Raw genomic sequence first — 12906 nt, 5'->3', positions numbered from 1 at the left:
ACAGTTTCATTTTAATCTCTATATCTTTAATCAGCCAGAGAGCTCTAGCTTTAGATGCCCTTCCTTTCCCCCTCGTGGGCGTCTAGTCTGTACCCCAACTAACTTCTCTTTGAAGACCTCCCATTGCTCATTTACTGCTCCACCTGCCAGTCTTTGATTCTAATCCATCTGGGCCAAGTCCCCTTTCAAATCCCTAAAATAAGCCCTTTTCCAGTGAAATATCTGTACCTTTGATTGTTCCTTGTTCCTTTAGTAACTACTCTAAACCAGATGATATTATGATCACTGTTCCCCAAATGCTCTCCGAGTAAAACATGCTCCACTTGCCCCACTTTGTTCCCCAGAACTAGGTCCAGTACTGCTTCCATCCTCGTTGGGCTGGAAACGCACTGATCGAGAAAGTTCTCTTGTACACATTTCAGGAATTCCTCCCCCTTTGCCCTTTACACTGTTATTTTCCAGTCCATATTAGAATAATTGAAGTTCCCCATTAACACTATATTGTTTTATATTGTTCTGAAATTTGCTCCTCCATCTCCTTCCCACTATTTGGTGGTCTATAGTAAACACCCAGCAGTGTAATAGCTCCTTAACTTTAACCAAATAGATTTTATCTTTGAACCCTCAAGCACATTAACCTTTTCCAGGGCTGTAACAGTAACTTTGATCAATACTGCCACCCTCCTCCCCTCCTTATTTTCCATCTGAATACATTGTAGTCATTGTTAAGTTCCCATTCCTGCCCTTGTTTGATCCAGGTCTCCTATGTGGCAACTTGTGCCTACAGCTCACCAACTTTATTCGTCACGCTCCGTGCATTTATGCACATGCACTCCAAACTCGCCATAGCCTGCTTCGCATTTCTCCATCTGATCCCTCCTCTTTCTGAACTACTTTTTATTTTATTCGTTTTTCACTCCCAGTCCTCTACACACCTTGTTTCTCCTCTGATGCTTCATCCTGAATCCCCTCCTGTTGCCAAATTAGTTTAAACCTTCCCCCCACAGCACTGGTTAACCTCCCCGTGAGGACATTGGTCCCAGCCCTGTTCAGGTGCAACCCGTCCACCTTGTATAGGTCCCTCCTGCTGCGTGAGATGATGGCTTGTCTATCTAACCCTATTAATTACAGACTAGATGGCCTTCTAATGCAGCTCAGATCCAAGTTGGTTGACGCTCATACCTGGCATCTGAGCTCTGAATGATGGGCGGCAGCTGGTGATGATCTCCCACCAGCACAAATCGATCAGCAGCAAATAAGGGACCCAGGCAGATGAGCTGGTTGATCTGAGATGCCTCATCCACAATACAGAAGTCAAACCTCCTTTGACTGAATATTGGATGTTTCATTCCCATACAGGTCGTTGCAACCACCAGCTGTAACACAATGATGTAACGTTAAAACCAGTTCAGCTTCTGTGACACTGCTCATGGCTAAGAAAGAAAGACTTGCATTTATATAGTGCCTTTCACGATGTCCCAAAGCGCTTTACAGCCAATTAAGTGCTTTTGAAGTGTTCCCGGGCGCAGTAGTGGTATTAAAGGGATGCAACAGCATGGATTTGATGGGGGAACAGCAGGCAAAGAGCGGAGACTAATGAATGTTTTTGCATTGGTAGGATGTACCCCAGCGACCTGTGCTAGGACGACTTCTGCATAAAAACATGAACACAAGAGAAATTATATCAACATTCTCAAATTAGGGAGAATCGAAAACGGTGAGGAGGAATGTTAGAGATTACAGGACACAGGTTAGGGACTAGGTAAACAGTGAGGAGGAATGTCAGATTACAGGACACAGGTTAGGGGCTGTGTCAACAGTGAGGAGGAATGTCAGATTACAGGACACAGGGTAGGGACTGGGTAAACGGTGAGGAGGAATGTCAGATTACAGGACACAGGGTAGGGACTGGGTAAACGGTGAGGAGGAATGTCAGATTACAGGACACAGGGTAGGGACTGGGTAAACGGTGAGGAGGAATGTCAGATTACAGGAAACGGTAGGGGCTGTGTAAACAGTGAGGAGGAATGTCAGATTACAGGACACTGGTTAGGGGCTGTGTAAACAGTAAGGAGGAATGTCAGAGATTACAGGACACAGGTTAGGGACTGTGTAAACAGTGAGGAGGAATGTCAGAGATTACAGGACACAGGTTAGGGACTGTGTAAACAGTGAGGAGGAATGTCAGAGATTACAGGACACAGGTTAGGGACTGTGTAAACAGTGAGGAGGAATGTCAGAGATTACAGGACACAGGTTAGGGGCTGTGTAAACAGTGAGGAGGAATGTCAGATTACAGGACACAGGTTAGGGACTGTGTAAACAGTGAGGAGGAATGTCAGATTACAGGACACAGGTTAGGGGCTGTGTAAATGATGAGGAGGAATGTCAGAGATTACAGGACACAGGGTAGGGGCTGTGTAAACAGTGAGGAGGAATGTCAGAGATTACAGGACACAGGTTAGGGGCTGTGTAAACAGTGAGGAGGAATGTCAGAGATTACAGGACACAGGTTAGGGGCTGTGTAAACAGTGAGGAGGAATGTCAGAGATTACAGGACACAGGGTAGGGACTGGGTAAACAGTGAGGAAGAATGTCAGAGATTACAGGACACAGGGTAGGGACTGTGTAAACAGTGAGGAGGAATGTCAGAGATTACAGGACACAGGTTAGGGACTGTGTAAACAGTGAGGAGGAATGTCAGATTACAGGACACAGGTTAGGGGCTGTGTAAATGATGAGGAGGAATGTCAGAGATTACAGGACACAGGGTAGGGGCTGTGTAAACAGTGAGGAGGAATGTCAGAGATTACAGGACACAGGTTAGGGGCTGTGTAAACAGTGAGGAGGAATGTCAGAGATTACAGGACACAGGTTAGGGGCTGTGTAAACAGTGAGGAGGAATGGCAGAGATTACAGGACACAGGGTAGGGACTGGGTAAACAGTGAGGAAGAATGTCAGAGATTACAGGACACAGGTTAGGGCTTCTCTTCCCGTTCCTGCATCGTTACTTCTGGTGTCCCCCAAGGATTTATCCTTGGCCCGCTCCAATTTCTCATCTACATTTTGCCCCTTAGCGACATCATCCAAAAAAACAGCGTCAGTTTCCACATGTACGCTGACAACACCCAGCTCCAGCTCACTAACTCTTCTCTCGACCCTCCACGGTGTCTAAATTGTCAAATTGCTTGTCTGACATACAGTTCTGGATGAGCAAAAATTTTCTCCAATTAAATATTGGGAAGACCGAAGCCATTGTTTTCGGTCCCCACCACAAACTCCATTCTCTAGCCACTGACTCCATCCCTCTCCCGAACATCTGTCTGAGGTTGAACCACACGGTTTGCAACCTTGGTGTCATATTCGACTCTGAAATGAGCTTCCTACCACATATCCGCAGCATAACAAAGACCGCCTATTTCCACCTCCGTAACATCGCCTGTCTCCGCCCCTGCCTCAGCTCATCCGCTGCTGAAACCCTCATCCATGCCTTTGTTACCTCTAGACTTGACTATCCCAACGCACTCCTGGCTGGCCTCCCACATTCCACCCTACGTAAACTTGAGGTGATCCAAAACTCGGCTGCCGTGTCCTAACTCGCACCAAGTCCCGTTCACCCATCTCCCCTGTGCTCACTGACCTACTGATGCGCTATCAACTCATAAAAGACTGAGAGTTAAGAGTAACTAAAGGCTTTTATTAACAAAAGAATGAAGGTCTGCCTCGAGTGGTCGACCGGTCCAGAAATACAAAGGGCTGGGGAGCAGTCACCTTTATACTAGGACTTGTGGGAGGAGTCAGCCGAGGCATGTCCAGGCATGTACACAGTGGAATACAAACAGTGGTTTACCACATTCATCCCTTGTTTAAAATTGAGTCCGGCGGGGTGAAGTGTATTAAAAGTTAGTGTATTGGAGTCTCTCCGGAGGTCTTGTCTGTCGCTGTGATCGGCGTGGCGACGGCAGGGGTAGTGGAGCTTCCGGCGTCGAGTCCTGCGTGGGCTGTGGCACAGGCGTGTCGTCCTCGTAGATGTCGAGCGGGTCGCGGGGCCCAGGCCTGCCGTCTGCTGGGGCTGGATATCGGATCGTGGGGGGGGGGGGGGTGGTAGTGAGTTACTGCGGCCCCCGAGGGTGCAAGGTCTCTTATGGAGACTGTGTCCTCCCGCCCGTCCGGGTATGCAATGTAAGCATACTGGGGGTTGGCGTGGAGGAGGTCGACCCTCTCGACCAGGGGGTCCGTTTTATGGGTCCTCACGTGCCTTCTCAGTAGGACCGGCCCTGGGGACGTCAGCCATGGCGGTAGCGATGTCCCCGATGTGGACTTCCTTGGGAAGACAAACATTTTCTCATGAGGGGTGGCGTTAGTGGCAGTGCAGAGCAGTGACCGAATAGAGCGGAGCGCATCGGGGAGCACATCCTGCCAGCGGGAGGTTGGAAGGCCCCTAGACTTTAAGGCTAGCAGGGCGGCCTTCCAAACTGTCGCATTTTCTCTTTCCACCTGTCTGTTCCCCCGGGGGTTGTAACTGGTGGTCCTGCTTGTGGCAATACCCCTAGTTAGCAGGTACTGATGGAGTTCGTCGCTCATAAACGATGAGCCCCGGTCGCTATGGATATAGCTGGGGAAACCGAACAGGGTGAAGAGGTCGTTCAGACATTTAATGACCGTGGCACTGGTCATGTCCGTGCAGGGGATGGCGAACGGGAAACGGGAGTACTCATCAATAATATTGAGGAAGTACACATTGCGGTCGGAGGAGGGGAGAGGCCCTTTAAAATCAACGCTCAGGCGCTCGAAGGGGCGAGTGGCTTTTATCAGGTGGGCCCTGTCTGGTCTATAAAAGTGCGGTTTGCACTCAGCGCAGACTTGGCAGTTCCTGGTCATGGTCCTGACCTCCTCAATAGAGTAAGGCAGGTTGCGGGCCTTGATGAAGTGGAAGAACCTGGTGACCCCCGGGTGGCAGAGGTCATTGTGGAGGGCCCGCAGTCTATCGATCTGCGCGCTGGCGCAGGTGCCACGCGATAGCGCATCCGGGGGTCCATTGAGCTTCCCGGGCCGGTGCAAGATCTCGTAATTGTAGGTGGAAAGTTCGATTCTCCACCTCAAGATCTTGTCATTTTTGATTTTGCCCCTCTGCTTGTTGTTAAACATGAAAGCAACTGAACGTTCGTCAGTGAGCAGGGTAAATCGTTTTCCGGCCAGGTAGTGCCTCCAATGACGCACAGCCTCCACAATCGCCTGGGCCTCCTTCTCAACAGCGGAGTGTCTGGTCTCCGGGCCTTGGAGGGTTCGTGAAAAGAAGGCCACGGGTCTCCCCGCCTGATTGAGGGTAGCGGCCAGGGCAAAGTCGGACGCGTCGCTTTCCACCTGGAAGGGGATGGATTCGTCCACTGCGTGCATGGTGGCTTTGGCAATGTCTTCCTTGATACGGTGGAAGGCTAAGCGGGCCTCTGCCGTCAAGGGAAAAGAGGTGGACTTGATCAGCGGATGGGCCTTGTCCGCATAGTAGGGGACCCACTGGGCATAATAGGAGAAAAACCCTAGGCACCTCTTCAGGGCCTTGAGGCAGTGGGGCAGTGGGAGTTCCATAAGGGGACGCATCCGGTCGGGGTCGGGGCCGATGACTCCGTGTTCCACAACACAGCCAAGGATGGCGAGGCGGTTTGTGCGGAATATGCACTTCTCCTTGTTATATGTCAGGTTCAGGAGTTGGGCGGTGCGGAGGAATTTTTCGAGGTTTGCGTCATGGTCCTGCAAGTCACGGCCGCAGATGGTCACATTGTCCAGATATGGGAAAGTGGCCTGCAACGCATTTTGATCTACCATCCGGTCCATCTCCCTTTGGAAGACGGAGACCCCGTTGGTGACGCCAAAGGGAACCCTAAGGAAGTGGTAGAGGCGGCCGTTTGCCTCAAAGGCAGTATACTGGCGGTCCTCAGGGCGGATAGGGAGCTGGTGGTACGCTGATTTCAGGTCAATGGTCGAGAAGACACGGTACTGCGCGATCTGGTTGACCATATCAGCTATGCGGGGGAGTGGGTAGGCGTCCAGCAGGGTGCAGCGATTTATTGTCTGGCTGTAGTCGATGACCAGGCGCTGCTTCTCGCCGGTCTTAACGACCACAACCTGGGCTCGCCAGGGGCACGGCGGGCAATTTGGGAGCTGCTGGCTGCGGACTGTGAGTGGGGGTAGGGGTCCACCGTACGCCATCGTAACACTTTTAAGGTGGCACTGAAAATCTAACCCCAGCAGGACGGCAGCGCAGAGGTCGGGCAGGACCAGAAGTTTAAAATGATCGTACACAGTCCCGTCTACTACGAGTGTCACTACGCAGTAGCCGCCGATGTCCGCCGACTGGGACTCGGAGGCCATAGAAATCCGCTGGTGCGCAGGCAGGACTGGGAGAGAGCAACGCCGCACCGTGTCGGGGTGGATGAAGCTCTCCGTGCTCCCAGAGTCAAAAAGGCAGATTGTATCGTGGCCATTTACCTTAATGTCCATTGTGGAACTGGCCAGCTGGTGCGGTCTCGCTTGGTCCAGTGTAACGGATGCCAGCGTAGGGGTCGGTGTGTCGCTGCAGGTATCAGATGAGGCGGTGTTGGGGGCCTGCTGCGTTCCGGCTGTCGTCCAAGACGGCGGCGTCCATGATCCCCACGTGGCTGGAGGCGTCCAAAATGGCTGCTGTACCGGTGGTTCGCACATGGCCGGGGAGGCCCAAGATGGCGGCCCGCATGGCCCACACGCGGCGCTGCTGGGGTTCGGGGTGGCTTTGGCCCTGCAGACGTTAGCGTAGTGTCCCTTCTTCCCGCAGCCCGAGCAGATCGCGTTTTTCGCCGGGCAGCGCGCTCTGGGGTGTTTTGCCTGGCCACAGAAGTAGCATTTCTGGCCTTGGGGCACTGCTGTCTGGCCTTGGGACACTGCTGCGGTAGTTGGGCCGTTGCTGGGGTGTGGCTGGGGTGGCACGGCGCTATGAGGCGGTCCTACCGTGTTCCAGGCTGTCATTCCCCGCGGCGTCCACGGTGCAGAGGAGGCTGCATCCAATGATAGTGCGAGTTCAGAGGCCTTGTTGAGGTCGAGGTCACTCTGCTCCAACAGTCGCTGTCGGGTGTAATTGGACCTGTGGCCCGCTACAAAAGCGTCCCGGATAAGTTCCTCTGTGTACACGGCGGCCTTTACATCCTTACAACCACAGGCCCGGCCAAGCACAGACAGTGCCTGAAGGTATTCCACGGTCGATTCCCCAGGTTGTTGTTTACGACTCCCCAGAAGGTGCCTGGCGTACACTTCGTTCACTGGGCGCGTGTACTGGTCCTTGAGGAGCTTGATAGCGTCCGCGTACGAGGTCGCGTCTTGGATGACCGAGTACACTCGGTGGTTCACTTTGGAGGTCAGGACATCCAGTTTGTCCTCGTCCGATTTGATTGCTGCGGAGGCGGTCAGGAATTTTTCGAAACACTTAAGCCAGTGAGTAAACTTGGTGGATGAGTCCGCCTCCCGATGATCTAAGTCCAGGCATGCTGGTGTGAGGATCTTCTCCATTATAAAAATTTTGTTAATAAAATTGATGCGCTATCAATTACTCATGAAAGACTGAGAGTTGAGTGTAACTAAAGGCTTTTATTAACAAAAGAATGAAGGTCTGCCTCGAGTGGTCGACCGGTCCAGAAATACAAAGGGCTGGGGAGCAGTCACCTTTATACTAGGACTTGTGGGAGGAGTCAGCCGAGGCATGTCCAGGCATGTACACAGTGGAATACAAACAGTGGTTTACCACACCTACATTGGCTCCCGGTTTAGCAGCGCCTCGATTTCAAAATTCTCATCCTTGTTTTCAAATCCCTCCATGGCCTCGCCCCCTCCCTATCTCTAATCTCCTTCAGCCCCACAACACCTCGAGATATCTGCGCTCCTCTAATTCTGCCCTCTTGAGCATCCCTGATTATAATTGCTTAACCATTGGTGGCTGTGCCTTCTGTTGCCTGGGCCCTAAGCTCCGGAATTCCCTGCCTAAACCTCTCCGTCTCGCTACCTCTCTTTCCTCCTTTAAGACGCTCCTCAAAACCTAGCTCTTTGACCAATCTTTTGGTCACCTGCCCTAATTTCTCCTTAGGTGGCTCGGTGTCAAATTTTGTGTCTTATAATACTCCTGTGCAGTGCCTTGGGACATTTTTCTATGTTAAAGGTGCTATATAAATACAAGTTATTGTGTAGCTCAATGCCAAGAAATGGGAAGGTCTACATTTTAGGAAATAGAGCTAGGCCGTTCAGAAATGAAATGTGGAAGCATTTTTTCCACACAAAAGCTAGTGGAAATTTGGAACGCGCTCCCCCAAAAGGCTGTGGAAATTGAAATTCCCAAGATTGAGATCAACAGATTTTTGTTAGGCGAGAGCATCAAGGGATATGGAGCAAAGGAGGGTAAATGGAGTTAAAGTACAGTTCAGCCATGACCTAATTGACCGACAGAGCAGACCCGAGGGACTGAATGGCCTCGTCCTATTCGTATAAATATTTTGTTTCTAACAAAAGGAGAGACCATCTAGTCTCGAGGTGTGGTCCGTCTGCCTGAGCACAGACATAGTGGCCGTCCAAAGAGGTCCATCTATGGATGTCTCCAAGTCTTGAACACCATTTGGATTTTGTCCAACTGGATCTTCCATTCATGAGGGCAAATGCTAAGATGAGTGAAGGTGTTTGCTGCAGTCACTACCCCCTAGTAAGTGTTGACTCAGGAGCATGAGTCAGACTTCTGATCTCACTTCTGACATTAACTTTTGGGAAACTAAGCTGTGAGGAGGACGCAAAGAGACTGCAGAGATATAGACAGGTTGACTGAGTGGGCAAGAACATGGCAAATGGAATACAATGTGGGGAAGTGTGAAGCTATCCACTTTGGGAGGAAAACCAAAAAAGCAGAATATTTTTTGAATGGAGAGAGACTGGGAAATATTTGCATTCAGGGGTGTCCTTGTACATGAATCACAGAAAGTTAACATGCAGGTACAGCAAGCAATTAGGAAAGCAAATGGTATGTTAGCTTTTGTTACAAAGGGATTAGAGTATAAGAGTAAAGAAGTCTTACTGCAATTATACAGGGCATTGGTGAGGCCACACCTGGAGTACTGTGTATAGTTTTGGTCTCCTTACCTAAGGAATTATATACTTGCCATAGAGGGAGTGCAATGAGAGTTCACTAGACTGGTTCCTGGGATGAGGGGATTGCCCTACAAGGAGAGATTGAGTAGACTAGGCCTATATTCCCTCGAGTTTAGAAGAATGAGAGGTGATCAAATTGAAATATATAAAATTCATAAGGGGCTTGACAGGGTTAATGCTGAGAAAATGTTTCCCCTGGCTGGGGAATCTAGAACACGGGGTCAGTCTCAGAATAAGGGGTCGGCTGTTTAGGACTGAGATAAGGAGAAATTTCTTCACTCAATGGGTTGTGAATCTTTGGAATTCTCTACCCCAGAGAGCTGTGGATGCTCAGTCAGAGTATATTCAAGGTTAATACATTTTTGGGAATTAAGGGATATGGGGATAGTGTGGGAAGGTGGAGTTGAGGTAGAAGATCAGCCATGATCTTATTGAATGGCGGAGCAGGCTCGAAGGGCCAAATGGCCAACTCCTGCTCCTATTTATGTTCTTATGTTCACTGGTTGCCCGGGTTATATTCTAGAATATCCACCCGACTCTGATCTGCCGCCATTCAGACTGCTATTTCCCAGCTCCAGATTGGGACTGGCCTGGCCCAACATCTCCCATGTCTCGGGTCCACTCTGCTCTGCTCCAGCCATGTTACTCAGCAACCTCATGCAGCTACAGCCTTGTTCTATTATCTCACATTCAGCGATTGTCCTTGATGAGACTATGCTAGTGTCAGATACGAAACATGGAAAGGATCAACACAAGTCACCAGCATGCCCTGACAGAGGAGCAACTCAGTAGACTGTAGCTTTATATACTGAATCTAGAAGGGAGAAAGCCCCAGTCGACCTGCTCTACCTACTCAGAGAGGGATTCAGAAAATATGGTGCAAGTAGCAAGAAATTCTGAGGAAACCAGAGGCATGGTGCCTGGGCTCAATGGGAACAAGGACGAAAATAATGTTGATGTCACTACAATGTTAACATGCCTCCCACACAAGGTTTGGATTTTATCACGATTGCCTGAGAAGAAGTCTGTTAATTTATAATATTTATTAAATCTAAAACACTGCATTTGATATACAGTAATCAGTGGCTTTGGTGATTCTAAGTGTTAAGTACACAGAGCGACGTGTCAGCCATAAAACTATTTATCCATGCAAGTTTATGCAGCTTTGAGACAATGGGAAAAACCACAAGGTTGATGAGTTGTAAGTTGGACCATCAGTAACGACAGCTCTCATTCAATGTGCCCAGAAGGGGGCTCAGCTAAACAGATATTTGGACGTCTCTGGCATCTATGTCAAAGGGGAGGTATTTCAATTAGAGTGGTAACTTTGATTGGTGGTGCGGTGGGATGAACCCTTCCCCCTACAAATCACACACATGAAGGTTCCCTTTTTTCCTCCCTCTCTTAGACACAAGAACAGTAAGAACAGAGCCTGTGCTGCTTGTAACTAAAACAGAGTGGCAGTTAGCTCAGGATTAGCTACTTTGAATGAGTCTTTACATAGATTACATAGAATGTACAGCACAGAAACAGGTCATTCGACCCAACTAGTCCATACTGGTGTTTATGCTCCACGAGCCTCCTCCCTCCCCTCTTCATCTCCCATCAGCACAATCCACTATTCATTGCTCCTTCATGTGCTTATCTAGCTTCCCTTTAAATGCATCTAACGCTATTCGCCTCAACTACTCCTTGTGTTAGCGAGTGCCACATTCTAACCACAGAAGTTTCTCCTGAATTCCCTGTGGGATTTATTAGTGACTATCTTATATTTATGGCCCCCAGTTCTGGTCTCCCCCAACAAGTGCCACATCGTCTCTACGTCTTCCTACCAAACCCTTTCATAATTTTAAAGATCTCTATCAGGGCACCCCTCAGTCTTCTCTTTTCTAGGGAAGAGAGCCCCAGCAGTGTCAGTAGAGTTTACATTTTTATTACTTTCTTAGAACAAGGAGCAGTAAAAAATTGACAGATCTCATTGCGAAAACTATTCTGTTCATTTGTGTCTTTTATGTAAAACAGACCAGTTTATTAGTTTTCAATCAAGCCTCATCACACATCAGTGTGGTTTAACACTCCTTTCATCAAGATAGGAGAAAACACACGGCAACATGTGAAAGATTACAGCATTGAGAGGTCCCGGCGACGGGCAAGATTCCAGTAATGGGTGTGTAATTACAGTCGCTGGTGTGAGATTAGTCGCTGGTGAAGGCAACAAGTGTTCCAGGTTACTAGATTCTGGGCAGTAACAGTAAACTCCGGATCACAGGGGATGTGATGTCCACTTATGAGAGTGACCAGTGATGCTGAACCATAAGAAACTGAGTGCAAAACCAGAACATTTGTAACAGGTCAGCAATATAACCAATATAAATTAAATTAGGGTGTGTGGAGAATATCAATGATGAATTTAATATCTGAAACAGCCTATGGATACAAATTCAAGTAAAATTTCACAACAAAGTTCTGCAGCATCATCACTGCAATGATTACTGGGTTAAGCAGGTGTGTCCATATGGAAAGTAGCTTTACATTGTGCAGTTGTTAAGGTAACAGAGGGATGGGGAGTCATGCTTGTCTGATGCAGAAGCCAGGTTAGTGAGTTCAGGAATGTGGATTAGAGATTTTCTAAGTACAAGTGTAACCATGCAATTAATAGAATCATATAGCACAGGAGGCCGCCATTTGGCCCATCTTGTCTGCGCTGGCCCTTGCAAATAGCAATCCAGTTAGTTCCACTCCCCCACTCTTTCCTCATAGCCCTGCAAAGTTTTCTCCAAGTATTTATCCAATTCTCTTTTGAAGGCTACTACTGAATCTGTATCCACCACCCTATCAGACAGTGCATTCCAAATCCTAACCACACATTGCATAAAAAAGTGTTTCCTCATGTCGTCTCCGATTCTTTTGCCAATCACCTTATTCTTACAATATAAATATTAGAAGTTGCCCTGATCAATGTGTAAAGGCATCATGCAGTATTGAACTAAGGCACATGGACCAGGAAGGGCCCAGTTTAATTCCAGGTCACTACAATTGGCCTTAGCCCTCTGGGTTAAGGAGGGGGAAGAATGGTGTGCCCACTTCTGATCGATATATTCTGTCCCCTGCTGGGCAGTGCACATGCCTGCCTGTTTGATGAGAACAGTATCAGGCTAGTCTGTGATGCATTCCACGGTAAAATAGGCCACACGCTGGGTTCACACAGAGTAGACGAGGGCACCCAGCAGCTATTACTGCAGCACGCGACACTGTCAGACTGAACCAAGGCCTCGGCCAACATTGCCACACTTACTTCACTCTTGTACAGCCCTTCCAGCTCAGTCAGAGTTCGAATGGATTTCCTTTGGCAAATATCCTCGTCGGTGAATTTTCGGATGTCGGGATGGACCTTCTGATAACGCCCCAAACGCAGGAAGCCCACATTGAATCGAGCCAGTTTCAGCAAAATGTTATCAACAGCCGAGTGGGTATAACAAGTCAGGAGGACACTGAAACCACAGGCGTGAAGGATCCTCACCTCATCAAAGAACAGAAAAACAGCCACTAAATATATCTCAAAATTAATGTCGAAATGAGTCGCTCACATCAATAGTAAAATATTGCTGTACTGCAAATAATAAAATGAGCCTTACAGGAAAGTGCCCAGCACCAGCAGCAGTCTGCCCAGCACCAGCAGGAAATGCAACCGGGCAGCCCATTCATTGCCAGTTCAGGAGCTGACACAAATCACTGGGCCCTGCCGGAGGCAG

At 48.9% G+C, this 12906-nt stretch overlaps 1 protein-coding gene across 1 annotated transcript in view; it reads right to left on the bottom strand.

The window, feature by feature from the left end:
• Positions 1–1139: 1139 nt before the first annotated feature.
• LOC147113712 (DNA replication ATP-dependent helicase/nuclease DNA2-like) overlaps positions 1140–12906 on the bottom strand; it is a 63756-nt gene continuing 51989 nt past the window's right edge. Inside the window, exons 15-16 of the mRNA XM_085995026.1 lie at positions 12450–12674; positions 1140–1376 (exon numbers count right to left, since the gene is read on the bottom strand). Coding sequence (XP_085851152.1) covers positions 1155–1376; positions 12450–12674 — 447 coding nt within the window. The 3' untranslated portion in view covers positions 1140–1154. The remainder of the gene's footprint in view (positions 1377–12449; positions 12675–12906) is intronic.

This window comes from Somniosus microcephalus, chromosome 8 (assembly GCF_052327205.1).
Source record: "Somniosus microcephalus isolate GS21.2 chromosome 8, FLI_Smic_1.0, whole genome shotgun sequence".
NCBI lineage: Eukaryota > Metazoa > Chordata > Chondrichthyes > Squaliformes > Somniosidae > Somniosus > Somniosus microcephalus.
The sequence above is the reverse complement of the archived record's forward strand: the minus strand, read 5'-3'. Positions and strand labels throughout refer to the sequence as shown.